Here is a 27,878-nt window from a genome sequence, read left to right as displayed (position 1 = left end):
AAGTAAGCCATGGTGGTGAGAGCTGTGCCTGAGGCAGAGAGCCCTAAACAGTGGCTGCGGTGGTGGTGGGTGGGCAGATGATAAGAGGGGCTTATAGTGGGCAGGAGAATGCCATGGTGTCTGTTCAGGGCCAAGGAAGCATGACAGATTAGAACTTCAATGGTTACTTTTTATTTTTTTAAAGGTTATTTCAAACCCTGCCTGTGGGGGAGGCATCTTGCTGCCTGATTTACTCTGGGCCAAATGGCAGGTTAGGCCATTTGACTGATGACCAAGGGTGACTTGCTCAGTGGGTATGAGAAGCAGAGGAGATGGGATTCATCAAGTGACTGGCTGGGCTCAGATATATGCACAGCTGCTGCTCTTGCTGTCTACGGGTCTTTGTGAGGATGATGTAAGACAGCGGTTCTCAACCTGTGGGTCGCAACCCTGGTGGGGGTCGAACGACCAAAACACAGGGGTCGCCTAAAGCCATCGGAAATACATATTTTATTTAATAAATAAACCCACAGGTTGAGAACCGCTGATGTAAGAGATTCTAAGTGAAGGCTCTTGCTCAAGTGCAATGCAAAGGGTAATTACGGTTCCCACGGGCAGGGTCCCTGTGCTGGCCTCCTCCTCAGCAGCCTTCCCAAAGGGCTGCACTACATGTGGGCCATCAAGCCAGAGCCTGCCTGCAAGCCTGCCCTTCTCTCTGCAGGGCCCCGTGAAGGCGTCCATCCAGGAGTGTGTACTCCCTGATAGCCCTCTGTACCACAACAAGGTTCAGTTCCCCCCCACCGGGGGCCTTGGCCTGAACCTGGCCCTCAGTATCCTTTGCTGGCCCTGTGGGTAGGGAGGAGGGGGGTGCCTAGCACAGTGCACAGGTCAGGTTGCGGGTGGTTCAACAACCCTGCTGTTTGCCCCCTGATGCTGCCTTCAGATCCGTTCGAGTATTACATGTTCTTTTTTGCTTTGAGCCTCATCACTCAAAAGGTATGGAAGGAAGGGATTCCCCTGAACAGAGTTTGCTTTACTGGAGACCCCTGTGAAGGGTGGGGGCCGTGGCCCTATGCTCTTCTTTGCACACAGCAGAGGGAGCTTGGGATTTGCCTAGGAGCCAGCCGCCAGCCTTTCTTTATCTTGCATGTCTCCTTTTCCCTTCCTGCCTCTTTTGTCTGCGTCCTCCTTTCCTTCCTCTTCCAGCCTTTGTCCTTCAGGCTATCCTTATTTAAGGCAACAGACTGGTGGGCAGACTTGACAGATGATATGGGGTCACCAGGCAGGGCGAAGGGAGGTCAGGGGGCTTTCCTCAGCGGGTGCTGGCTGGACATTGGGGCAGATTGGAGGGTTTGCTTGCAAGGTGGGACTGAGGGTTTGGTCAGGCTTATCTCCTGGTACCACCCTCAGTGCTCATGGGCTGGCCTCAGATATGCAGCCCACATCCCAGGACTTTCGTGTGATTGTGGGGGTTAGCAGCTGGGGTGGTGTCTAGAGCCACATACTAACTCGAGTTTTGTTTTCCAGCCACTCCCTGGGGCCCTCCATGTCCGTACTTCAGACTGTGCCTATTTCATCCTGGTGGACAGATACTTATCGTGGTTCCTGCCCACAGAAGGCAGCGTGCTCCCCGTCCTCTCCTCCAGTCCAGGAGGACCCAGCCCCACCCCAGCTCCCAGGTAAAGCTCTCTGTCTACCTTGGCCTTTGACCAGTGCCTGAGGTAGCCCATGCCTGCCACTGGCAGTTAGGCCTGGTGGGCATTGTTCATGTGACAGGGGTGCCACTCTTGTCCAGGGTTCTCTGGTTTTTCTTATGTCTGAGATTCTCCAACCCCAGCTGCCATAGCACTGACTAGAAGACAGGGGCGAGGAGGGTGACTGTGTTGTCTTTTACTGGCTGTCCCTGAAGCAGTCAGGTCCTGTGGCTGCATGGCTCTGCTGTGGGGAAGGGCTGTGTTCTACACATAGCAGCCCTCCCCACACTTATCCAAGCTCTACACTGAGGTGGTGAGCAGGGTGCTGGGGGACTCGAAGCTGAGAGCTGATTTATGGCTCTGGGCTGATGGTTCTGGAGAGAAAGGACTTAAAGGCAGTCCACAGAAGGGTCAACCAGTGGACGAAAAAGACTATAGTTGTGTATCACTTAATGATGGAGCTACATTCTGAGAAATGTGTCTGTCATTAGGGGATTTCACCACTGCAAATATAGTGCACCTACACAAACCTAGATAGTGTGGCCTATTACACGCCTAGGCTGTGTGGTCTAGCCTGTTGCTCCCAGGCTATAAGCCCACACAGCATGTTATCATACTGAATACTGTAGGCAGTTGTAATACAATAGTAAGTATTTGTGTATTTAAATGTAGAAGGTACAGTAAAAATGTGGTGTAAAAGATAAAAAGTGATACACCTGCATAGTGCATTTACCCTGCTTGGGGCTGGCAGAACTAGAAGTTTCTCTGGGTGAGGCAGTAAGTGAGTGGTGATTGACTGAAGGCCTAGAACATTGCTGTACACTGCTGAAGACTTCATAAGCACTGTACACTTAGATGACACTAAATTTCTAAAAATAACATAATTTTAAAAAGAAACGATAGGCCTTGACTGGTTAGCTCAGTTGATTAGGCTAGACTAGAATATCGTGTCAGTTTGCCAAGGTTGCAGGTGCAGTTCCCTGTCAGGGCACATACGAGAATCAACCAATGAATGCGTAAAGAAGTGTAACAACTAATTAATGCTTTTCTCTCTTTCCCCTTCCTCTGTAAAATTAATAAAGATAAAATTTTTTTAAGAGAGAGAGATGGATGGACAGACAGGAAAGGAGAGAGACGAGACACATCAACTCGTAGTTGCGGCACCTTAGTTGGTCTCGGGGAGTGAACCCGCTACCTTGGCATATTGGGACAATGCTCTAAGCAACTGAGCTACCTGGCCAGGGCCAAGTGATTTTCTTAATTTGATTACTTCTACATTTATTGAGGGACACTCTCTTCTTCCCATTTATTTATTTGTATATCAACATGGACTGGGGAATTGCATGATCAACAGGTTGTAATTGTTACTGTGGTTGTTGATTTTGATGTCCAGGTTGCCCCTGTTTATGCCAGCGGGAGCCCCTAACAAAGACCTGTTTCTGTGTCTCCCTCAGGACGCCAACCATGTCTTTCGCCTCCTATGGCCTCCACCACACCAGTCTCCTGAAGCGACACATCTCTCATCAGACATCTGTGAACGCTGACCCTGCCTCCCATGAGATCTGGAGGTCGGAAACTCTCCTCCAGGTTAGAACTGAGCTGGCTCTTCTCTGCTTCCGCTTCAAAATGAACTGCTCCTCCACTTTCTGTTTCATGGGGCAGAGGCCTAAGGACTGCCCCTTAGTTGGGGGGTGGTTCTAAATTGTATTTTCCTTCTGTGGCATTTAGAAAACAGATGGGAAGAAATTTTACCCACCTGTATCTCATTGACAGTGTTTTCATCCCAGGATTTCCTGTCCACAGAATTTTTTGTTTTTCCTCATGGTGATGTGATCACTGCCTAGTCTTGTAGTTTCCAGTAGATCTGTGTAAATGCTCTTACCACCGCACCCCACCTCTCTGAGCCACTCCCATGTGGTTGGTGATGTTTCTCCTGTGGACACTGTCATGTTGATATTACACTGCCCCAGCAAATTTTTATGATGCTGAACAGAGAGAGCCTTTGGAAGGTGACAGTGCTCCTTGTCTGCCCTGGTGCAGCTCCAGCCTCTGCTGCAGGCTTGGTCTAGCTCACTCCCCCAGTGCAGCACTCCCCCAGGACACCTCCCAGGCCTGTCTGTCTCAGCTTGGAGAGTGAGGTTCAACTAGTTCTGATGCTGGATTCTGGGGCTGGCGTTGGTAACCACAAGCATTGCTTGCTGGGAATTTGGAATGTGGATAAAATGAAATTCTGTCCCTCCCACCTTGTAATAACTCCAGGCATGCAGGTTGTTATGTTTTTAGAGACTTCCATGTTATTGTCACAGCAGCACTGGGAGGTGGGACAGCTGGAATCATCTTCCCTGCTTATTGAGGGGCCCTGGGCTCTGCGGGCCTGTGAGGAGGTTAGGTGACCAAGACATGGGCTTTTAGGATGTGGAGGATTGTTTCCTGAACTGAAACATTAGTGCTTTAAAAAAAAATAAATTCTGAATTATGGTAACATACACATAACAGAAAATTTACCATTTTTACCATGTTCAAGTGTCATGTAGTGGTGTTAAGTATATTTACATTGTTATAATTGATCTAGAACTTTCTTTTCTTGTAAAACTGAAACTCTGTACCATTAAACAGTAATTCCTCATTTCTCCATCTTCCCCCAACCCCTGGCAACCCCCAGCAACCCCTGTGCTGCTTTATTTTTATGAGTTTGACCTACTCTCAGTGCCTATACAAGCAGAATCATATGGTACTTGAATGACTAACTGACTTCACTTAGCATAGTGAGTCTTCAAGTTTCATTCATGTTGTGGCATGTGTCAGAGTTTCCTTTTTAAGACTTAATAATAGTCCACTGTATGTAAGTACCATATTTTGTTTATCCATTCATCTGTCGATGGACACTTTATTTGCTTGCATCTCGGCAATTGTGAATAATGCTGCTGTGAACATGGATGTGCAAATATCTCTTCGAGACCCTGCTCTTAATTTATTTAGGTATATGAAGTAGAATTTCTGGACTCTATGGTAACTTGGTTTAATTTTTTGAGAAACAACCATACTGTTTTCTACAGTGGCTATACCATTTTACATTCCCAACAGCGCGCAAGGCTTCCAGTTGTTCCACGTCCTCCAATGCTCATTATTTCCTGTGTTTTGATTATAGCTTTCCTCGTGAATGAGGTGGTATCTCATTGTGATTTTGATTTGTGTTGCCCTGATGATTATTGGTATTGAGCATCTTTTCATGTCCTGTTGGCTGTTTGTCTGTCTGGAGAAATGTCTTTTTTAAATCCTTTGCCCATTTTTCAACTGGGTTTTTTTTTGTTGTTGAGTTTTAGTCACTCTATACATTCTGGGTATTAATCTTGTCAGATATATGTATTGCAAATATTTTCTCTCATTCTGTGGGTTGCTTTTTTACTCTGTCAGTAGTATCTCTTGATGCACAAAAGTTTTTTACTTTCATGAAGTCCAGTTTGTCTGTTTTTCCTTTGTTGCCTAAGGCATGTCTAAGAAATCATCACCAAATTCAAAGTCACGGAGGTTTCTCCCTATGCTTTCTTCTAAGAGTTGTATAGCTTTAGCTTTTACATTTAGATCTTTGATCCATTTTCAGTTATTTTTTTATCGTGTGAAGTAAGGGTCCAACTTACTTCATTTGTGTATGGATATCCTATTTTCCCAGCTGCGTTCGCTGAAAAGACTGTCCTTTCCCCCATTAATTCTTGTTACTTCATTTGACCAGCTGATGCTGTTTTGCAGGTTTTTGTTGAAATGTGGCTTCATTATTATTCCTTGGAGATGTATCAAAAAATGCAGTCCCCTCATGCCAAGGTATGTTGCTGCAGTTTTTCTTTCCATCTCCTGCTCTGGTCCTGGTATGCCTGGTTTACTTGCTACTTCTTATCCTTGATGTCAGTTAGTTGGCATGGGCTGGATGGTGGGAAACAGAAACCCCCCACAACCCCTTACTGAGGTGCTGAGCAGCAGGTGGGCTTTGTTCTGTGGTGGACTTGCACCCTGAGGGCTGGAAGCCTATCCTCTCTGGGGTCCTCCCGAGCTACTTTCAGAGTTCCCTTTCTGGCAGCAGAAACAGATGAGGTGGTGGTGCTTGGGCTCTAGGGGTAGGACAGCTGCTGATGCTACTGGGTGTCGTGTCTGGGTCTGTTCTCTCTACCGTCACAGCACCTCCTGCTTTCCTGCTGAGGGGGGCGTCCTGCAGCCTCCGACCACCCTGCTTCTCCACCATGTCCAGGGCATCGGCAGGCTTTGTGGTGGGTAGGGTCTGATGCCCTCCTGCATTTGGCCTGGCCTATTTTTTCCTCCTCCTCGCCTTTCCTGCTTCTTTTACTAGGCAGCGTACTTGTGTATAGAGGAGAGGTGTGGAGGTGGCCAAGACCCTGTACCCTCCTGGGGTTGCTCTCTATGGGGCCCATAGCCTGCTGCACTCGTCGGAGCAGAACAGTCCTGTTCAGTTAGTAAGATGGACTTAGGTTCATGCTCTGTGAGACTGCAGTACATGGCTTCTCTGTACCAGTTTTCTTCTTAAATTTTACTTTTGACACTGCCAGACAAAATTCTCATAAGCTTCCTTAAGAATTAAGGATCTGTGCTTTGTTGTTGTTTTTTAATTGAAAAATGGCAGTCTGTAACTTTCACTCTGATTCGGGGGAGAAATGGGGGTTTTGCATCTGCTGCAGAGTCTCTGCAACCGGTTCTGTGGCCTTAGTGTTCTGCCATGTGGAGGGTTGGGGTGCAGCCATCCCACCACTGCTCTTTTAAAGTGCAGGGCGCCCCAAATCTCTTCCTTTGGTGTCACACAAGAGGAGGACGAGAACAGGGGACTCGATTCTGGGCTGGGCCTCTCAACATCACAAAGCTCTTGCACTGCCCTTTCTGCTTCTAGAGCAGACTGTCTGCATGCTCCTGGCTGGTGCACGGTGGTCAGGGGACCAGGCTTCCCCGTGGGGTCCTGGGAAGCTCGCTCAGCCCCTGTGCATGTGGCTTAGTATTGCAGAGTCAGAGGACACTTCGCTGCATTGCCTTCCTTGTCTGCTCATTCTGTCTTCTGAGCCAGTAGAAGCATGTCTGCTTTAATTTTTAGCAGATATGTGAGGCAGAAAGGCCTTTCTGGGTTGTCTGTCACCTGTGAGGATTCTCAGTCTATACAGGGAAGGGGCAGTAGCCTGTCCCTAATGAGGCATGGGGACCTTCCCCTTCTCTATACATTTGCTTCCTCTTGGCCAGACCACAGGGTGGGTGAGAGCTGCTCAGAATGGCTGCCAGTGAGGGGAGAGCAATCGTCCCCACCAGGCTCCCAGAGAAGTTCTTCCCTTTGCCTCTTACTGAGGCAGAAAAACAAAACCTGAAAAAACTAGGTGTGTAGGATGCTGGAAAAGACAGCTGAGGAGGTCTGCTTCATCTGAGGCCCCTTATCTTTTATCCAGGCCTACGCTGCATCTCACCATATAGAAATCCTCATAAATCCTGGTTTTAGGGAAGGTGGAAGCCTAGCTCCTGGAAGTCCCCCAGTCATCTATGGCTGGTCTGGGTGCAGAGTACGTGCTCGCTCCCTGGAGGCCTGGCTTCCGCTCTACCCAGCTTGCTGAGTGGAGCTTCTGGAAGAGCAGTAAGGATAACCATAGCCCTGTAGGCTGGTGTAAGGCTGCCCTGTATCCCCACAGGCCAGGACAGGAACCCAACAGGAAAACTGCCCTGATTCTTCACTGGGAGCTGCTACTGAACCCAAGGTCTGGCCCAGAGGAAGGTTGTGAATGGCCACCACCTCCTTGTTGTGCTCCTCCCAACCCTGCTCCGCGTGTTTCTGGCTATGCCTGTCTCCTGGGAGTCTGACGCATGCATTCTGAACTCCTGTGTGGAGCATGCTGCTCGGGCAGGAGGCATGGCCCTCACAAGGCAGAGTGTGTGCTGGGACTGGCTCTGGCTGTGCTTGGCTGGTGGAGGCTTGCTTGAGCTGGTTTTGACGCTGCAGGGAGGTAGGGCAAAAGGTCCAAGGGTGGGGCCAGACAGCATGTCAGCTCAGACGTTTTTCCCAGTGTCCCAGGCTCCAGGTTCCAGCTGCCTCTGAAAGTGTGTGACCATAGCCAGATTCTTGCCACTGGAACTTAAGAAAGGCTCTGTGTATCTGGAGGGTCCCTGTGACATAGAGGCTGGTCTTTCCAGGATTAGAGCCGAGAAGTATTTGTGCCTCCTTGAACCATTTCCAGAATGTTGAATGTGGAGGGTGTTTGGTGGAGCCTGGTGGGCTGAGCCTGTGCTCAACCTCTGTGCTGCTGTCTTTGGGAACCAGCCCCCATCAGAACAGAGCACAGACTGGATCTTAGACACATAGGAATTGCCCTGGTAAATTTCTCCTTGGGACAACCCAGGGAAGTGCAGCAAATTATGTATTTTTGTTTTCTTGGCAGAGAGGCCTTTATCTAGAACTGGCTCCTGAAAAGTTTCTTTCCTGAGCCTTAGACCTTCAAGGCCTTGGTTGTTGGCAGTGTGTTCCAGCAAGGCATCTAGGCTCCTAGTGGGCTACAGCATGCATGTACTGGGCTATCAGGGTCAGGGGAGAGCGGGACCTCTGGAAGGAAAGTGAATCAGGCTGACCTCAGGGAGCTGGAGTGGTCTTCGGGCCCCAGTGACATGAAGGGGCCTCCCAGTGATCTAGAACAGTGTTTTTCAACTGCTGGTTCATGGACCAGTATTGGTCCACCAGAAGTTTTGTGCTGGTCTGCAAAAGATTTAACCACCCTGATGTTGTATGAAGACTATAGACCTGGACCAGCGGTTGAAGGACACGATCTAGAGCAGCGGTTCTCAACCTGTGGGTCGCGACCCCAGCGGGGGTTGAACGACTAAAACACAGGGGTCGCCTAAAGCCATCGGAAATATATATTTTATTTAAAAATGTATTGTATGGTAAATATGCATTTTCCGATGGCTTTAGGTGACCCCTGTGTTTTGGTTGTTCGACCCCTACCGGGGTCGCAACCCACAGGTTGAGAACCGCTGATCTAGAGGATCTGTCTATCCCTCTGCTTGGCAGGTGCCGCCGAGAGGGGCTCAGTCTGGGTTGCTGAGAGGGGTGGTCTCACTGGCCTGAAGTTGCTGGACCATGATTATTAGAATTGTCACTGATGTACTTTTGTTTTTTGTTTTGTTTTGTTTTTTTCCTCATTTCTGGGCTCTCACTTTCTCCTTTCTTTCCCCACTCTCCCCTTCCCCCCTCTTCCTCCACCCTGTCTGGCTTCTGTGTTTTGTTGTCTCAGCTGGAGGTTCTGCACTACCGACTCAGTGTCTCCAGCGCCCTTCACAGCCCTGCCCAACCCAGCCTCCAGGCCCTGCACGCCTACCAAGTACTGGCTGCTCTTGATCTGTTCCGTTTCACCCCTGCCCTGTGGTGTAAACCACAGAGCTCATTTCAGTGCAGTGGTAAAGCAAGGACATGGCTGGGAGCCTGCTGGGGGTGATACAGAGACCTGTGTACACAGAGTGAGGCCTTGGGGGTCTGGGGGTGGCCCGGTCCTTCTGTCTGGCACAGCCTTCAGGTTTGCAGCCTAGCCAGGGTTTGGGATGTATGGTCATGTGGCAGGGATTGAGACACATGATCCCTATTGGCTATTGAGGCGGTCATCAGAGATGCGTGGCCAAACCTTAAGCCAGCTGAGGTGTCACAAGTTCTTGGGTATTATGGGGGCTCCGTGCTTGGCCCTGGTTCAAGGGAGCAAAATATTTCTGCCCTTGCTGTAGTCTGACTCACCCTGTAGAGCAAGCCTGGTACTCGGGGAAATGACTGAGAACATGGAGGCCCAGGGGCTTGTGGGTGGTATATATAGTTCTGCTGATATGAGCCTATGTGTGAGGCAGAGAAGCAGGAAAACTTTGGGCTTGGCTGTCCAGGCTAGAGATGCTGCCAGTCCCTGGGCAACTCAGGGCTTGACTTTCTACAAGCCCAGCCTCTTGTGGACTCATGGATTCCAGCAAAGGAGGACAAGAGTGAACTGTAACCTCATGGAGATTGTGGTCTGCTTAGGCAGAGATGAACAGTGTAACACATTTGAGGTCAACACAGTAGAGTTTAGCCCTGTAGGTTATTTCAGGGCTAACAGAGTCTCATAGTTCACTGACTTACAAGATGAGTCCAGAAGTCTGAACAGAAACAGCTGAATGGTATATCTGGAGCCATACTTACCGCTAGGGCCTGTCCAGTCACCCTCCGTGGAAGCAAACAACATTGAATGTAAACACAAGGTGAAAAATCTTGCTTTGCTGGGATGGGATGGTCAGCGTGCAGCACTTATTGGGGTTTGCTGATAAGCAGCAGCAGCTGCAGTGAAGGGGGAAAAGGTTCCAGAAGGTTCAAAATGGGCTAGTTGCGCACAGAAGTGAATGCCACTGCGGCCTCTGTCAAGGAGGGTTTCACTTCGCTAAGAGCAGAATTCCTGGAGAAACATCTGCCTGCGTTCACTCCACAGAAGGAGGGCCAAGAACCTTGGAATGGGCTTTGGAAAAGTGTCCTTAAAAGGTAGAGGAGGCCACCTGCAGTTGTAGCCAGAGATTTCTGTGGAGCTTTGGCTCAGGAGGATATGGAGTTGGAAGAAAAGATTGGCTTGACAAACCAAGAGGGAAGATAGCTGAGGAGGGTTACAGTGTGATTGCTGGGGTCCTTTGGCAAGGAGCCTGGCTCTCCAGAAATACCAGGAAGGATGGATCGAAATGGGGCAGGGGATCCCAGATAAGGGTGAGGGGCCAGGAGTGAGAAAGGGGGAGGGCTCTCAAGAGGGAGTTATGGCCTGGCATTGAAGCCTTTTATTATTTTGTTATTATTAAAATAGCCCATGTTTTTTCTTCAGAACAATGCAAATTAATTGCATAAAAACTTAAAAATGCAGATAGGCAGAAGGAAGTTACCTTCTGTACCACAATACCATCCCTAGATGTAGTGACCTGTGGGGCATGTAACCTGGGTCTGTATAGGCCTTTCCATAACAGAGCTGCATGGACAGTGCTGTGGGCAGAACCCAGCAAGCTGGCTTCCTCAGCCCATGAGAGGTCTGTGTCCCAAGGTTGCAAGGAGGTGTAGCCTGCACCAGCCTCATCACTGGTCTGGTTTGGGATGAGGCTGCCCAGAGCTCTTCCAACGAGTTTGTTGAGGCCCTAGAGGGCTGGGGGTGAGTGTGGGGAGAGAAGCATGTCAGTCTGGACAGACAACGTAGCAGGTGGGGGCAGTGGGTTCTGCCTTTTTCTGTGTCCTCTGCCATTCAGGGGGCTCCATTCTGCACTCCATCCCTGAATAGCTGGCAGACAGCCTTTTCTCTTGGGTATGGCTCTCAAAGATCCTACAAGGACTCTGAATCAAAATCAGGCTCATGAGATTGAGGGTGTTCTTGTCTTTGGGGTGGTGCTGACCACATGTGCATTAGCAGTGGAGGGAGGGCTATGTCCAGGAAGGGGAGCAGATAGAAGGGTGATGTTGTGGCAGGAAGAGGAACTGGGGAGTGGTTCACCTGGCAAGGGGAAGCTGTGGGCCATAGCCAGCTGTCTGCACACACCTGGGAGGCAGGGGGATGCCCTGAGTCCAGATCCAGGTTGGGATGATAGCCTGCCCCCTGCTCCTGAGGACTCCTGATGACCTGGATGGTTAGCAATGGAAAATCACTCATGGAAGGTTCAAGAAAGGGGTTTGAAGTGTGTCAGGAAGCACTTGGCCAACTTGTGTGTTTTAGCAACTATCCCAGGGCACACTGTACTGCTTTACCACTTTTAACCGGTCTCATACCCTGTGGTGCCAGGGTCATCAGCTGGTTGCAAACTTAAGTAGAGCCCCAGGTGGTTCCACTTCCAGCCTGACCCATGCATCCTGTGGGGAGAGCTGAGAGATGAGCCCTGGTGGGATGTGGTTAGACTTGGGGGCTCTAGCTCAGAAAGACCTAGATCCTGACACTATGCCCCTCTCAACCTTAGGAGTCATTCATGCCTACCGAGGAGCACGTGCTGGTGGTGCGCCTGCTGCTCAAGCATCTGCACGCCTTTTCCAATAGCCTGAAGCCCGAGCAGGTGTCTCCCTCCGCCCACTCCCATGCCACCAGCCCACTGGAGGAATTCAAACGGTGGGTATGGGCTCTGTGCAAGGCTACGGTGCTTTGGCAGCCCTGCTTCCTTGTCCTCCACACACATGGTACCCACAGTGACCTTTCCCCAGGGTGTGTGGGCTGGCTGGGCACAGGCATGTTAGGCCTCTTCAGGGTGGGGCAGGTGGGAAATCCCTTTGTCCTCTCCTAGCTCTGTCTCCTTACTCCACCCTGGCCCCAGAAGGTGGAGGGGGGCATCCAGATGCTTCTCTGGCTGCCCTGGCCTTTCCCTCTAGGCCTGCCCTCCTCAGGGTAAAGAGCCAGCTGGCCAGGAAAGGCACTGTCATTCTCCCTCTTGTCCCTTCTGAGTAACAGGTAAAAAAGCCAATGGGCTAGGAACACCTTCCAAGCAGAGTGGCTCAGTTGTCACAGGAGACACTCTGCCCACCCCCACCCAGGCAGGGAAAGAGCTAGGGCAGTGAGCCAAGCTGATAACTGTATAGGAGCCACAGTGGATTGGCCATATGTGTGCTCTGATGTTCCCTAACCGCTTTGAACCATGCTTTCTTCCTCAAGAATGGGGCTAAAAATAGGAAGTCTCAACTGACCAGTGGTGGTGCAGTAGATAGAGCATTGACCTGGGACACTGAGGTCCCAGGTTTGAAACTCCGAGGTCTCCGGCTTGAGCGCAGGCTCGCCAGCTTGAGTGTAGGATCATTGATATGATTTCCTGGTTGCTGGCTTGAGCATGGGGTCACTGGCTCACCTGGAGACCCTGGTCAATGCTCATATGAGATGTAATCAGTGAACAACTAAAATGATACAACTACAAGTTGATACTTCTCATTTCTCCTTTCCTGTGTGTGTCTTTCTTTCGCTCAAAAAAAAAAAAAAAAAAAGAAGTCATACCTGCAGCAGGTACTCAGCATCCTTTCCCCTTCTCCTCCCTCGCCCCCACCCTGACAGAGCCAGCTCTTAAAATGAGAGCTGATGGACTCACTCGTAAAGTTACCCAATTCCTCTCCTGTAGGGCTGCCATCCCAAGGTTTGTCCAGCAGAAGCTCTACCTCTTCCTTCAGCACTGCTTTGGCCACTGGCCCCTGGATGCATCATTCAGAGCTGTGAGTATCAGTCCTGTCATGCCTCACTGACCTGTACTTGGCCCACTTCTGAAGGGATATTGAGAAAGTTAAACATCCAAGGGGTGCACTGAGTCCTGTGCCCTCCCAAGGGAGTACAAGAAGCCAAAACCTGGTGGCACCCCTGCACACCTCAGCAGAGTGAAGCCCTGCAGCTAAAAGTGTGCCCCTGCTCCCATGAGCTACCTCCTGGGCTGATGGCCCAAGGATCTGGCCCAGAGCCTGGCCCCCACAGCCCACTTGGGTACACAATGTCTCACCAGGTCCTGGAGATGTGGTTGAGCTACCTGCAGCCCTGGAGGTATGCACCTGAGAAGCAGTTTCAGAGCAGTGATGGCCAGACCCGCTGTGTGTCAGAGAGATGGTGAGCCTGGCACTCTGTCCTCACTCAGGGGAGCTATTTCAGGGGCCTACTGGGGCTCTTAGAGGTCGTACAGAGTGGGAGTACAGGCTGCCCTTGCCTGAGCCCTGGGATTGGTTTCCTATAGAAATAGCAGATCACCCTCTTCCCCTCTGTCCCCTTGCCATTATTGTCTCCCTCAAATGTGTGTTTGCATTCACCTCCAGACCTACCTAACCCTTCCTCACTAACTGTTCCATAGCAGCTACCACACCTCCCTGACATCTCCCAGCTGCCGCAAGCTCCATCAGCTCCTCTGATCCTCTCCTCCTGTGGAGCCTGATCCTCTTGAAAAGGGCCTCATTCTGGGGAGGATCCATTGTCCTCAGGGGGCCTAGGTCTTGCAGGTCTCTGTCCTGCCACCCCCAGACTCCCTCAGCTATCATTCTTTATACCTCCATGAGATCACAGCTGGGAGGGCGTCAAGGAGCCATGTGGCCTTGCTTCCTGTGGCAGGTCTGGCCCTTGACTCGCTTCCTGGTCCCCAGGGCACCCTTTGTACAGGAGAACCTGCTGATGTACACCAAGCTATTTGTGGGCTTCCTGAGCCGGGCACTGCGCACTGACCTGGTCAGCCCCAAGAACGCACTTATGGTGTTTCGAGTGGCCAAAGTCTTTGCCCAGCCCAACCTGGCTGAGATGATCCAAAAAGGTAAGCCCTTAGCCAGTGGGAAGCAGCACTTAGAGAGGAAGCCACATGCCCTGTGTGTGCCTCATGGGCTGGGGGGGGGACTGGCAAAGGGCTGTGTGGAGACTCCTGCTGCCCAGTGGCAGGGTGAAGGTCAGCCTGTTTGAACCCCGTCTTCCCCGTAGCTCTGTAGGCGAGGGTCTGGTGTGCCTGGCAGGAGGGAGGAGGGGAAGCAGATCCCTGAGCTGTCTCCTTGGTGACTTGTGACAGTCTTTGTCCCTGTCCTGCTTTTGTCTTAGCTTTCTTGGGTGTTAGCTTCTTGTGCGTTAGCTTCTTGTGCTCCCTCTTGGCGAGTGTCAGCCTTCCTGTGGACACTGGGAGGGGCTCTGGGAGCGTCAGGTCCTGGGCCCCATCACTGTATGGTCACTGCTGTTCGGAAACCTCAGGAGGTACTTTGGGAGCCTGTGTCCTTGGAAGCAAAAGCCAGACTTGTGTCCTGTCTTTTAGGCGAGCAGCTTTTCCTAGAGCCTGAACTTGTTATCCCCCACCGCCAGCACCGACTCTTCACGGCTCCCACATTCACTGGCAGCTTCCTGTCATCTTGGCCGCCAGCTGTCACTGATACTGCCTTCAAGGTGAAGAGCCATGTCTACAGCCTAGAAGGCCAGGACTGCAAGTACACCCCGATGTTTGGACCAGAGGTCCGGACGCTGGTGAGTGACTCTGGGCTCCGCCTGTCACGAGGCCATCCTGAACCCTGGGACAGTGAGTTGGGAAGGGTGCATTCATTTAGGGGGGAAAAAAGGAGGAAGATTAGGTGTTGAGTAGATGCTATTACTCCTCCTCCCCTTTTTTGTTCAGTGAAGTCTAATTTTTTTCTGATAGTAGAGGCAGTGTTTGTTGGGAATTTTCCACATTTAGAATATGTATCTTAGTTTTTTAAAATCTTTATCATGTGGAAGGCACCCCTCCTGGCTCTTGGCAGGCTTCCCCAGGACCACCTGCTGGTCTCTTGGTGGCCAGATGGGCCACCAGAGCTGGCTGACCTCCCGTCTTCCCTGCAGGTCCTGCGCCTGGCTCAGCTCATCACGCAGGCCAAGCAGACGGCCAAGTCCATCTCTGACCAATACGGGGAGAGCACAAGTGGTCACCCCTTTCTGTCGTGGCTGGGCTTTTGCCTCTCAGACACAAACAGCTCCTACCCAGCCAACGACCTGGATGACATGGGGCAAGACAGCGTTCGCAAGACAGACGAGTACCTGGAGAAGGCCCTGGAGTACCTGTGCCAGATGTTCAGAGTAGGAGCTGGGGGCTGGCCCTTCCCCAGATTTGGTCCCATGGCCTTCACACCACTGTTCCGTCCAAGACCAGCCACGGTCCAGGACCCAGCATGGGTTCTGCCATCCTCCTGGGCTCATGTGGGAGATGCAGGCCTGTGCCAACAATATTATGTCTGGGCCCCATTGTTGTCACTATCAGAGGCCCAGTAGTTTGAAAACAAGTTTCCTTCCTTCACCTGGAAACTGAACACAGGTAGTTTCTTTCTGACAGCTCAGTGAGGCCCAGCTCACCCAGCTCACACTTGCCTTGGGGACAACTCAGGATGAGAATGGGAAGAAGCAGCTCCCAGACTGCATCGTGGGTGAGGACGGACTCATCCTCACACCCTTGGGCCGGTACCAGGTAAGGCGCTTGTCCCAGAGGGGCCTGGCTCTCTAGAGCTCCCCAGGTAGCCCAGCTGGGAGCCCTGCAGGCTTGCCCTATCCCCCGTAAGCAGAGAAGACTCCGCTGAGGTTTTTGCAATGGTGTATGTCCTGGACTGCTCCTGTGGTCCAGGTTTCACCTGGGGCTCACCTCTGCTGCTGCTTCTAGATCATCAACGGGCTTCGCAGGTTTGACATTGAATACCAGGGGGACTCAGAGCTACAGCCCATTCGGAGCTATGAGATCGCCAGCCTGGTCCGCTTGCTCTTCCGTCTGTCCTCCACCATTAACCACAAGGTGAGTGTGGGTAGGAGGGCCTCATCCTCATGTCGGTGTCCCTTTCATCCTTAATCCTTGGGGAGAGGCTGGGTGGAAAGTGTGGCCCCTGCCTGCTGCCCACTGTCCTGTGCCTCTGTGCTCTAGTTTGCAGGCCAGATGGTAGCCCTGTGTTCTCGGGCTGACTTCCTTGGCAGCTTCTGTAGATACCACCTCATGGAGCCTGGACTGGCTAACAGACACCTGCTGAGCCCTGTGGCACAGGGGCGCACGGCCAGCCGTGCCCGGGGCCCCAGGCTCAGCCTGCGTTTCCTGGGCAGCTACCGGACATTGCTGTCGCTGCTGCTGGCCTTCTTTGTGGCCTCTCTGTTCTGCATTGGGCCCCTGCCCTGTGCCCTGCTCCTTGTGCTGGGCTACTTCCTCTATGCTGCGGCCATGACACTGCTGACGGAGCAGGGCAAGCTGCACCAGCTCTGACCACAGCCAGCTACTGTCCCTACATGGTCCCTCTCATGAACTTGGGGGCCCATCTCTAAACATGAGCCCAATCACCTTTAGGCCTCTAGGGGACATTTTCTTGATGCCTCTGAGCCATTCAGAAGAGAACCTGAAAGAGAAGGGTGCAGTCCAGGCTGGGCTGGGAAGGGAGCATCAAGGGGATCTGTGAGCAGCGTGGGGTAGGGACGGCCCAGGGCCCTTCCTTCTTCCCTGTCGGAGACCTCTCTGTAGATGGCTTTTTTCTTTTTTAACTGTTTCAGGATTTAGCCATGTGAAGCCAAGGGGTCATTGCTTCCCTGGGAGAGTCCTTGGACTCTGCCCTCTCTGTCCTTGAGGTTGCAGTGTGGCATGGTTCTCCTATGGGTGATACCAGGACAGCAGCAGCTCAGCCTCTTGCTCCAGGGAATAATCAAAGACCCTAAAAAAGATTCCTGAGAAAATTAAATGATGCTTCTCTTGATTCCTAATTTTAAAACTAAATTTTGCCACCACACTTGGCAAAGCAATGGTCATTCTTCACATTCTTCCAGTGATTTGAAGTCTGGGCCACACATTTCTGCTTTTGAGGAGAAAAGATTCTGTAGGAGCACAGGTGCTCAATGGGACAGTGCTTCACCCCAACTTCCTTGGGGTCCCAAGTCAGCAAGCTTGTTGCTCAGTAGTGGCCTTGTCACTACCTTGTCCTGTAGGACAGGCTCTCGTCCCCTATAGGCATAGGGGACATGGCAGGACTGCTGGGTCCATCTTGCCAACTTCTGGTCTACAACCAAAGATGATCAAAAGCATTGTTTGTACCTTCAATAAAATCAAGTGTGCAAAGACAGTAACCTTTTGATACCACTTAAATATTCAAATCACACAATAGTTACGTGTTCACTGTCAAAAATCCCCATAGGGTTTCATCTTTCATTGTACAGATGATGCACCAGAGAAAACAACTTTGAACTGTGATTTAAACCAAGCCTTTGTTTTTGGTAGTTGTGGCTATGTGCACTTTTTTTCCCATAAGTTTTGAAACTAAAAGTTAAGCTTTGTATTTTGATGTAGATTTAGAATAGTGGCATTTGGCAGCCTATGACCAAAAATCCTAACAGGTTTGTAACTGACTATGGATCTGAAGAAACTTTTTTTTTTTTTTTCTGAAGTGAGAAGCAGGGAGGCAGAAAGACAGATTCCCGCATGCGCCCAACTGGGATTCACCCAGTAAGCCCACTAGGAGGTGATGCTCCGCCCACCTAGGGCTTTGTTCTGTTGCTACTGGAGCCATTCTAGTGCCTGAGACAGAGGCCATGAAGCCATCTTCAGTGCCCAGGCCAACTTTGCTCCAATGGAGCCTTGGCTGCAGGAGGGGAAGAGAGAGAAAGGAGAGGGGAAAGGGTGGAGAAGCAGATGGGCCTTTCTATGTGCCTGGCTAGAAATCGAACCCAGGACTTCCACATGCTGGGTCAATGCTCTACCATTGAGCCAACTGGCCAGGGCTAAAAAACCTATTCTTAACCCCAAGTCTTGCAGTGCCTGGGTTCAGCCCACTGGCTGTCATGTCATTCCTAACCTAGTGGTCAGTAGATTCACTTAAAGCAGCAACAGACAGATGTAGACATAAGTGGCTGCGATGGGGATAATGGGCCCCTAGAGGTTTGGGATATGGCTTGAGTGGGCCTCAGCTAGCACAGCTGCCACGTTAGGTCTAAGCTGTGAGAGTTTTGCCCTCTGTTCCTCAGCAGATCAGTTGGCTTATATATGAAAACACTGGTGATCTTGGCATGTGTGTCGTACTTCTATGACTTCTGGAAGCTCAGAGGGTAACATGCAGCTGGGAACTGGACTGTGCACTTGGTCCCACATGAGTTTCTCACCAGTAGTGCTCTGGCCTGGCCTGAGTGTTAAATGTCCACAATTTCAGTGTTGGCAGATTACTGGGTTTTGTTATCAGACTCATTAGTCAAGAGATATGAGCCTGACCAGGCGATAGTGCAGTTAATAGAGCATTAGACTGGGACATAGAGGGCCCAGGTTTGAAACCCCAAGGTTGCCAGGTTGATCATGGGCTCACCAGCTTGAGTGCAGGGTCGCTGGCTTGAGTGTGGGATCATAGACATGATGACCCCATGGTCACTGGCTTGAGCCCAAGGTTGCTGGCTTGAGCAAGGGGTCACTCCCTCTGCAGTAGCCCCCTGTCAAGACACATATGAGAAAGCAATCAATGAACAACTAAGATGTAATGAAGAATTGATGCTTCTCATCTCTCTCCCTGTCTCTATCCCTATGTCTCTGTCAAGGAAAAAAATGTGTGTGTGTACATACACACACAAACAAGTCGTGGCCAGATAGCTCAGTCATCCCGATATGCAAAACATTGCCAGTTTGATCCCCCATCAGAGAACATATGGAAATAGATTGATGTTTCTGTCTCAAATCAAATTCTTTCTAAAAAATTAGATAATATATATATATATGTATATACACACACTGTTCCTATAATTTTTTATATTTGTGTCATTTTTTCTGTACCTTTTTATTGTAAAGCACTTTTCTATTGTGTAGAATTATTTGTGGATCTGTTTCTGTTGACAATCTGAATTTTTCTCTTGACTCAATCACATTTATCTATTTCTTTGCATGTTTGGTATTTTTATTGTATATCAGACATTGCGGATAATGTGTCAGAAATTCTGGGTTCTGTTATAATTCTCTGAAGAATTTGAGTTTGTTGTTTTCCTTTAGGAGAAGATCACTGACTTTGTGGAGGCTGGACAGATATGTTTTGATTTTGCCTGCGGTCTTGGTCCAAATACTTTATTTCTAGAACATAGTCTTTATTCCCAAGGCAGGGTCCTTATAGGGTTTAAATGGAAAACTGAGTTGTTTACCAAGTCTTTCCTGGAGTTGATAGCAAATTAATCTCAGTTTCCAGCTGTCTTTCCTTGGGATCCTGAAATCATTTTTTTCTTTCTTTCTTTCTCTCTCTTTTTTTTTTTTTTTTTTTTTTACAGAGACAGAGGATCAGAGAGAGGGATAGACAGGGACAGACAGGAACGGAGAGATGAGAAGCATCAATCATTAGTTTTTCGTTGCAACACCTTAGTTGTTAATTGATTGCTTTCTCATATGTGCCTTGACCGTGGGGCTACAGCAGACGGAGTAACCCCTTGCTCGAGCCAGCGACCTTGGCTCAAGCTGGTGAGCTTTTTTACTCAAACCAGATGAGCCCACGCTCAAGCTGACGACCTCCAGGTCGCAAACCTGGGTCCTCTGCATCCCAGTCCGACGCTCTATCCACTGCGCCATTGCCTGGTCAGGCTTTTTTTTTTTTTTTTTTTTTTTAATTCAGTGAGAGGAGGAGAGGCAGAGAGACATACTCCCGCATGTGCCCTGACCAGGATCCAGGGATCCATCTGGCAAGCCCACTAGGGGGTGGCGATGCTCTGCCCATCTGGGGCATTGCTCCATTGTTCAGCTACTGAGCTCTTAGTGCCTGAGATGAAGGCTACTGAGCCATCCTCAGCGCCCTGGGCCAACTCACTCCAGTGGAGTCATGGCTTTAGGAGGGGAAGAGAGAGAGAGAAGAGAGAGGAGGAGGGGTGGAGAAGCAGGTGGTTGCTTCTCCTGTATGCCCTGACTGAAATAGATCCCAGGAAATCCACACTCTGGGCTGATACTCTACCACCTAGCAAACTGGCCAGGTCCGGATCCTGGAATTTTACCTGCACCTGTGCAATTCAGTCCAGACACCTATTGGAAGGGAGTCATAGCTTCCAGCTTCTCACCCACTGAGACTCCAAAGTACCTAGCATTACTCTAAATTATCAGATGCAGTAGCTCATCCCAAACTCTATCCTTTGCCTCCTGGAGCCAGTAAGCCTGTAGCTTCTTGAGGTCTGGCTGAGTAGAGAGAGCCCTCAGGGGGAAAGCAGCTCTTCTTTTAAGAACTGCCTCTCCTCTAGTTTCTGCCTGCTTTTGTCCTCCAGTGCCTTAGACAGCTGTCCCATATATTTTGTCCACATTTCATAATGCGAGGGGGTTCTGCAGTTATTGAAAGTGAAAGCATTATCTTTTGATTTTTGAACCTATAATCGAATCATTTATTCAAAAAGGAACTATTAAAACAGCAAGTGAACAAAATTAAGGCCTTCTGTAAAGGAGACGATTCTCTGACAAGACAGAGGATTCCTTCCTTCCTTCCTTCCTCCCTTCCTCCCTCCCTCCCTCCCTCCCTCCCTCCCTTTCTTTCTTCTTTCTTTTTCTTTCTTTCTTTCTTTCTTTCTTTCTTTCTTTCTTTCTTTCTTTCTTTCTTTTTTTTATGACAGAATCAGAGAGGGACAGACAGAGAGGAAGGGAGAGAGATGAGAAGCATAAGTTCTTTATTGCGGCACCTTAGTTCATTGATTGCTTTCTTACATGTGCCTTGATGAGGGAGGGGCGGTGTTCCCGGCCACAGGAGAGTGAGTGACCCTTTGCTCCAGCCAGCGACCATGGGGTCATGTTTACGTTTCCACGCTCAAGCTGGTGAACCCGCGCTCAAGCCGGCGACCTGGGTCCTCCGAGTCCCAGTCCCAAGCTCTACCCACCGCGCCACCGCCTGGTGGGGCCAGAGGATTCCCTTTAAGTCACGTTGCACTTACCTCGACAGAAAGGGTCACTCAGGCCCTGCCCCCAACCGCACACCACGCCCTTAGGTCCACCCACTTAGACCACGCCTCCAGGTCGCGTCCGCCCGTTACCGTGGCGACGCGGCACTAGGCCGGCTTCCGGGCCACCGAGAGGACTTGCAGCCTTCCGGGCAGCAGCTGCGGCGACATGAGGGGGGCAGGGGTGCCGGTCGGGCAGCGGTACCCCAGCTCGGGAAACCCGAGCTCCCGGGGCTCAGTGCGCCCGCGCCAGCGCCCTCCCCCGCCCGCGGTCCTCCAGCACCCGGGGCAGCAAGGCTCGCAGATGGGGGGGCTCAGCGAGGCGCAGAAGCGGATCCTGGACCTGGAGAAGAGCCTGCAGTTCCTGCAGCAGCAGCACTCGGAGATACTGGTCAAACTCCATGAAGAGATTGAATACCTGAAGCGGGAGAACAAAGGTGAGTCCGGGTGGCAGGGCTGGGGCGTTGCCCGCTGCAGTGAGGTCAGTGAGGCACGAAGACCTACCTCCCTAGTATCCTCCCACCGCCTTCAGCAACACGGAGGGTTTAGAGAGGACACAGGACAGCAAGCCTCACCCCGGGTCCTACCGGGCGGGGCTTGGGCTCCCTGCCCTAGTTCAGTACTCGGTCATCATGAGAGGTGCCCTCCTGGTCACCTGCCTATTGGAGGGAGCTGGTTTGGCTGCCTCATTTCCCAGAGTCAATCGCCAGCCTTCTCTGTAGGCAGGGCCCAGGCCCACCCACCTCGTTTAAAAACTTTTTAGAGAAGTAAAACATACCCCAAAAGTATGAATATACAGCTCAGTAAATTTTCATACACTAAACGTACCCAGATCAAATGCAGACATGCTGACCCCAGAAGGATCCCTGGGCCCCGTCCAGCCCCTCCCCAGACATCTCCAGCCTTGTGTCTCCTCAGAGCAGACCTCTCTTCCCCTTGAGGCTCCTCAGCCCCATGGGCCAGGACTGAAGCAGACTTTTTTTGTGTGTGTGACAGAGACAGAGAGAGACAAGGACAGACAGACAGGAAGGGAGAGAGATGAGAAGCATAAGTTCTTTATCGCGGCACCTTAGTTGTTCACTGATTGCTTTCTCATATGTGCCTTGACTGGGGGTGGTGGTGGCTACAGCAGAGCGAGTGACGCCTTGCTCAAGCCAGCGACCTCTGGGCTCAAATAAAGGACCATGGGGTCATGTCTATGATCCCACGCTCAAGCCAGCAACCCCACACTCAAGCTGGTGAGCCTGTGCTCAAGCCAGATGAGCCTGCGCTCAAGCCGGCGACCTCGGGGTTTCAAACTTGGGTCCTCTGTATCCCAGTCTGATGCTCTATCCACTGCGCCACTGCCCTGTCCGGCTGAAGCAGAATTTGAGGCCTCCACCATGGGGCCTTGTCCCTCTCTCTGGCCGCCATCACACTTTAGCTCTCCATTCACACATCTGGGCCTGCCTGTTTCTCATTCTCCTCCTTTATCCTGCTGCCTCTACCTGGAGTGTCAAATACTCCATCACTGGGTATCCATTATGTCAGGATCCTCCCTTCCCCGTTTCTTTTCTTTTCTTTTTTTTTTTTTTTTTTTTTGTATTTTTCTGAAGCTGGACAGTCAGACAGACTCCTGCATGCGCCTGACCGGGATCCACCCGGCACGCCCACCAGGGGGCGATGCTCTGCCCCTCTGGGGGGGGGGGGTCGCTCTGTTGCGACCAGAGCCACTCTAGCGCCTGGGGGCAGAGGCCATCTTTGCGCCAATGGAGCCTTGGCTGCGAGAGGAGAAGAGAGAGACAGAGAGGAAGGAGAGGGGGAGGGGTGGAGAAGCAGATGGGCGCTTCTCCTGTGTGCCCTGGCCGGGAATCGAACCCAGGACTTCTGCATGCCAGGCCGACGCTCTACCACTGAGCAAACCGACCAGGGCCCTTTTTTTTTTTTTTTTAACAGAGACAGAGAGAGAGTCAGAGAGAGGGATAGATAGGGACAGACAGACAGGAACGGAGATGAGAAGCATCAATCATCAGTTTTTCGTGGCGACACTTTAGTTATTCATTGATTGCTTTCTCCTATGTGCCTTCAGCAAACCAAGGAACCCCTTGCTAGAGCCAGGGACCTTGGGTCCAAGCTGGTGAACTTTTGCTCATACCAGATGAGCCCACGCTCAAGCTGGCGACCTCGGGGTCTCGAACCTGGGTTCTAAGGCATCCCAGTCCGACACTCTATCCACTGCGCCACCACCTGGTCAGGCCCTTCCCCGTTTCTTGAGTCTCCATTCCAGTCCCTCCCTGATACCAGGCTGGGTGTGGCCATCTCGTGTCTTGGGCGTCACTTAGTTATTGCACTGACATCTATGGCTTAAGGGCTCCTGGAAACCTGGGTCATCTGGCTCATCCCTATGCCCCTGGAACCAAGCCCCCCACCTGGCAGAGGGTGCCACGTAGACATCATGGATGAAGGGTGGGATTTCGGGTGAGGCTGTCATGCAGGGGCTTTGGCTCAGGAAACAGCTAGAGACATACCAGCCGGAGGGTACCCAAGGCAAAGGCTTGGCCCATGGGGCAGGGTTGCTGAGGCCTCTTTGGTACTCAAACCAAGCTTCTCTCAAAATGGCTGTGGCTTCGAAAATAACCAGAACATGTGCTTGCTTTCAGATCTCCATTACAAGTTAATAATGAATCAGAGACCACAGAATAAAGGTAAGACTGAGGCCCTCAGTGCCTGATGGAAAGTTACCATGGTCAAGAGTAGCCCCTCCAGACTGCCTGTGCTTACTCAGCTGCACTGGCCCACACACTGTTCTAGTGATGAGGGGTCCTGGACAGACACCAGTGTCCCCAGCCCTGGCCTCGGTGATGAGTACAGAGAGTGCCACTCTCAGGGAGCCCCAAACCTGAAGTCTGAACAGTAGGTTCAGTAGGCAGAGCAGCTGTGGGGGGGGGGGGGGCCTGCCCAGGTCCTCCCACTGCCATTCCCAGCCTCACTACCTTGGTGGCCTCTTTCACTTTGGCCCATTCCAGGTTCCCTCTGAAATGCTGGGAGCCCTTCAAAACCCCAGGCTTGCCTGGTCGAGGCACATATGGGAGTTGATGCTTCCTGCTCCTCCCTCTGTTCTTTCTATCTCTTTCTTCTCTCTGTCTCTTTCTCTCTCTGTGTCTCCTCTCTCTAAAAAGATGAATAAATAAAGTGTAAAAAAATAAATAAATTGTAAAAAAAAAAAAAAGAAATGCTGGGAGCCCAGCCCAGCCCAGCCCTGTGGCTCTGGTCTGACACCCTGGGACAGAGGGTGGGGATCCTCCCTGCACTGTGGGGGCTAGGAGAAGAAAGCACAGACGCAGAGACCTGCAGCCACTTGTCCGAAGCCCTTCCTCATCTATAGCCCATTCACCTGGCCTGTCCTCCAGCTCAGTCCAGGCTGTTTTGGGCTTGTTTTCCCCACTAACCTTTGGGGCCAGGTCTGACACTGGGAGGTAGTCTGAGTGGTGAGTGGGGCCAGCCTGCAATGCCCCAGCCTGGGGGGTGCCCAGAGCGCTTTCTTCATGGAGGACACACAGAGAATGGGATGGTGAGGGTCCCCCCTTTTCCAGTGGGGTGGAGCAGCTGCTGCTATGAGTTGTCCCAGTCCTGTAGTGTGTGTGTGGGAGTCCCCAATGGGACATTAGGAGAGGTTGCACTCCTTCAAGACCTGCTACTTCTAAGGTCCCAAATCCCCTGCTTTGTGACTGACCCTCCTGGAAACCACCTTTCCCATGGTCTTGGCTCCCTTAGGCACTGGCCAGGGCTGGGGCTGCCTCACCAGAGCACTGGGGAGGGCTCTGCATGAATGCCCAGGCCCAGGGCCTACAGGGGCAGGAGGCAAGCACAGATGGGCCCAGCCCCTTTCTGTGCAGAAGCTGCTGGGGAAGTGGGATGGAAGCATCACTTTAGCCATCTTGGGTTGACTCCTGCATGTTTGCCCATAGGTAGTATCTCCAGTGCCAGCGTTCAGTCTGTCAAGTCCATCCCAAATTCAATGGCATCAGGTGAGTGTGCCAGCAACTTCAGTGTGCTTGGGGAGGGGCCAGTGCCCCACTGTTGGGCAGCTTGGAGGGGGTAGGTGCTTTTGCCAGGCCCCATTAAGGGTTAAGGGGCAACTGAAGAGAGCCAAGGAGGGTGTGGTGAGCTGATACCACCAGAAGGGGGCTGAGGTGGAGTGGGACAGAACTGTGAGCTGGCCACTGGATGGGTGCAAAGGCTGGGTGGGCCTGGCCGCAAAAAGCATGTCAATGAGGGGCACGAGGTCCCAAGGCTGGCCTGCCCCAGAGTGGGATGGTGGGCAGTCAGACTCACTGACAGAGCCCCTCTGAGTGGTATTCCAGAAGTGGTGGTGAGCTGGCTGCCTGCAGAAGCCCTGCTTATAGTTAGTGTCCCTGCAAAGCAGGCAGGATGCAGGTACAATGGCCCTGCCTACAGAGCCCTGGGGTTGTGGTGTCCTTTGCAGCATGAGGGAAGTCGAGAGCCTCTTCTCCCAACTCTGCCTCCCCGAGAGGCCAGGCATCCTGATCAGGAGCTGCCCCTACGACAGGCCATGGTCCTTGTCCTTGGGAAGTATACCTGTGCAGGCTAGGTCAAAACCTCTCGTTCACTTTCATTTTGCTCCAAATGGGTTGCTGCTTCAGAGTCAGGGAAGAGCTTGCGAACCCCGGGAGGAGACTGGCCGTTTCAGGTGTCGGAACATTCAGCAGGCACCACCCACAGGCTTCATCCTCAGGCCCTCATTGGTGTTTTCCAGCAGGAGGCCCCGTTACCATCTCATCTCCCATTACCAGAAGGAAGCTGAGGCAGGGGGCGGGGGCTCCGTGGGTACACAAAGCTGACCCTGGAGGACTTGGGCACCAGTGCTTGATGCCCACAGTAACTAGCCGTCTGGGTCTGACCTGTAGCCAACTCTCAAGGCAAGGCCAGGCCTCAGCCCAGCTCCAAGAAACATGACTTGAAAGTTGACATTCTCCAGAAGACGGACCTGGAAGAGAAGCCCCCAGTTGCTGCCCTGCCTCACAGCAGCAAGCTGGACAAAGCCCCTGGAACACAAGGGCTGCCCAAGTAAGGCATTCAGTAGGTTCATACCCTGGAACCAGCCCATTGCTTTGCTTTCCAAAAGGGCTTGCCTAAGCTGGGGTCCTTGTGCTGCCCACAGGGTCCTTGTGCTGACCTGAGGTCTTAAGATGGGGGGACATCAGCAGCCCCTAAACCATTTTCTCAAAGAATTTGGCCTCCAAATGAGTTTGCTTTTCACCAAGAATAGTGAGGTTCCCAGTCTCCACCCTGGGAAACTCGGCCATTGGAAGGCAGAGTCAGCAGGACACCAGTTTATGGAACTTTCCTGGAAAGTGGTCGTGAGTCCGGACTTTGCACCAGAAAAAGGGACCCTATTGTCCCCTGGGTAGTACAGCCAACAGAGGGACAGGCTCCTCTTTCTCTGCAGTCCTTAGATTCCCTCTTGACCAGTTCTACCAGGTCTTGGGTCAGGACAGAGTGAACCACACCTGACCCTCACCTCATTGCACCTTGAGAGGGAAGGGAAGAGATGGGCCCAGATCACAGCTGGCCCGAGGCCCACTCCCTCCACTGGTGCCTGGAGTACCCTGGTCAGCAGAAGGCAGCCAGGCCCAAGGAGGCAATGTTGATGCCCCTCTTCCCTATGCTGGCCTCATGTTAGTGAGGGTGCCTCCTTAAAGAGAGTTGGTGGGTGGTTAGACCCATCCTGGTAGGCCATCTCTGGGCTGCTGCAATGACTATTTCAGAGATGAAGAAGGGGAAACTTTTAATCCAGAGGCCACCTCAGTGGCAGGCAACCAGCACAAGGGAAAGCAGGTGATGGGGGCGCCCCCCCTGATGAGCTTGCCTCCCCATTTGCGCAAGCCAACCTCACTTCAGCAGGCTGAGGTGATCATCCGCCAGCTGTGGAATGCCAACCTTCTGCAGGCCCAAGAGGTGAGGCTCGGGTGGTGGGGACAGCCCTAGTGCCTGAGCCTCGGCCACCATGCCTCTTCTCCCTGCCTTTCAGCTGCAGCATCTCAAGTCTCTCCTGGAAGGGACTCAGGGCTCATCCAACGCTGCCCCTGAGGAGGCTGGCCCAAACACTATTAAGTAAGTGCCCAGCATGGCTCTTGTCCCAACGTGGTGAGGGCCCAATTATGTGGGGCTCCCTGCTTACTCTTCCTTCACCAGAGACCAGGAAGCCACGCAGCTCCCCAAGGTGCCCCACAAGGGTGTCTCTAAGAAATGGTGAGTCCAGGGGCATAGGGTGGGTGGGGCGCCTGCAAAGAGAGTAGAGCTGGGCATAGCAGGAAGCAGGCCCTGGCTCCAGGCCTCACCCAGCAGCCACTCCCAGGCATGTCCCCACTGCCCACCCTCTGCCCCCTGCCAGCCTTGCCTTGAACCCAGTGCCCGTGGTAGAGCGTGCCATGCTGCCTGCGCTGAAGCAGACCCTGAAGAACAACATTGCCCAGCGGCAGAAAAGGCTGCAGGTGGTACAGAACCGGCGGCTGCACCGCTCCCTGCTCTGAGGGCCCTTGCAGTTCAGTCCTCACAGACTGAGTGAGGCCCGGCCCACAGCTGGAGACACAAACCCTGTCGGTAGCATTCCACAGGAATTCTAATTCCACTTAAACCATCCTCATGGCAGATAAAAGTACTTGGTCTGAGAACTGAGAAACTGTTTATTTTCATACTATTTTGCTATTCTGCATTTACACAAAAACATTAAAACTATTACCCTTCTTATTAAAGTTGAAATAAAGCTTGTTTCTCCCAGGCCTGAAGTCTTGCTCCTCGCTGCTGTCAGGTGTCGCTGCCCTGGGAGGGCCCCTAGCTTTGCACCCTGTAATTGAGAGTGGGGAGT

At 51.8% G+C, this 27,878-nt stretch overlaps 2 protein-coding genes across 8 annotated transcripts in view; both read left to right on the top strand.

The window, feature by feature from the left end:
• Positions 1–17,205, top strand: part of SMPD4 (sphingomyelin phosphodiesterase 4) — a 28,190-nt gene extending 10,985 nt beyond the window's left edge. For 3 of the 4 annotated variants that reach the window (XM_066365419.1, XM_066365417.1, XM_066365420.1), the window contains 15 exons: positions 701–809; positions 923–975; positions 1,507–1,658; positions 3,128–3,260; positions 5,421–5,492; positions 8,936–9,022; positions 11,631–11,776; positions 12,768–12,858; positions 13,140–13,240; positions 13,765–13,928; positions 14,412–14,617; positions 14,969–15,202; positions 15,456–15,587; positions 15,777–15,905; positions 16,032–17,205. In XM_066365419.1, coding sequence (XP_066221516.1) covers positions 701–809; positions 923–975; positions 1,507–1,658; positions 3,128–3,260; positions 5,421–5,492; positions 8,936–9,022; positions 11,631–11,776; positions 12,768–12,858; positions 13,140–13,240; positions 13,765–13,928; positions 14,412–14,617; positions 14,969–15,202; positions 15,456–15,587; positions 15,777–15,905; positions 16,032–16,361 — 2,139 coding nt within the window. In that variant the 3' untranslated portion in view covers positions 16,362–17,205. The remainder of the gene's footprint in view (positions 1–700; positions 810–922; positions 976–1,506; positions 1,659–3,127; positions 3,261–5,420; positions 5,493–8,935; positions 9,023–11,630; positions 11,777–12,767; positions 12,859–13,139; positions 13,241–13,764; positions 13,929–14,411; positions 14,618–14,968; positions 15,203–15,455; positions 15,588–15,776; positions 15,906–16,031) is intronic. The other variant, XM_066365418.1, reaches the window with a different exon arrangement.
• A 3,932-nt stretch (positions 17,206–21,137) lies between these two features.
• LOC136392797 (coiled-coil domain-containing protein 74B-like) lies at positions 21,138–27,784 on the top strand. Of its 4 annotated transcripts, none has more exons than XM_066365414.1 (8): positions 21,138–21,447; positions 23,650–23,694; positions 24,958–25,017; positions 25,930–26,077; positions 26,779–26,968; positions 27,042–27,124; positions 27,206–27,262; positions 27,405–27,784. In XM_066365414.1, exons 1-8 carry the CDS (start codon positions 21,180–21,182, stop codon positions 27,541–27,543), a joined length of 990 nt encoding a protein of 329 aa, XP_066221511.1. In that variant the 5' UTR covers positions 21,138–21,179; the 3' UTR covers positions 27,544–27,784. The 4 variants fall into 4 exon arrangements, with proteins under 4 accessions (XP_066221511.1, XP_066221510.1, XP_066221512.1 ...); XM_066365413.1 differs by having other exon boundaries at positions 25,918–26,077; XM_066365415.1 differs by lacking the exon at positions 27,206–27,262 and having other exon boundaries at positions 25,918–26,077; positions 27,422–27,784.
• The last annotated feature ends 94 nt before the right edge of the window (positions 27,785–27,878 follow it).

Source organism: Saccopteryx leptura, chromosome 2, assembly GCF_036850995.1.
Source record: "Saccopteryx leptura isolate mSacLep1 chromosome 2, mSacLep1_pri_phased_curated, whole genome shotgun sequence".
Classification (NCBI taxonomy): domain Eukaryota; kingdom Metazoa; phylum Chordata; class Mammalia; order Chiroptera; family Emballonuridae; genus Saccopteryx; species Saccopteryx leptura.
The sequence above is the reverse complement of the archived record's forward strand: the minus strand, read 5'-3'. Positions and strand labels throughout refer to the sequence as shown.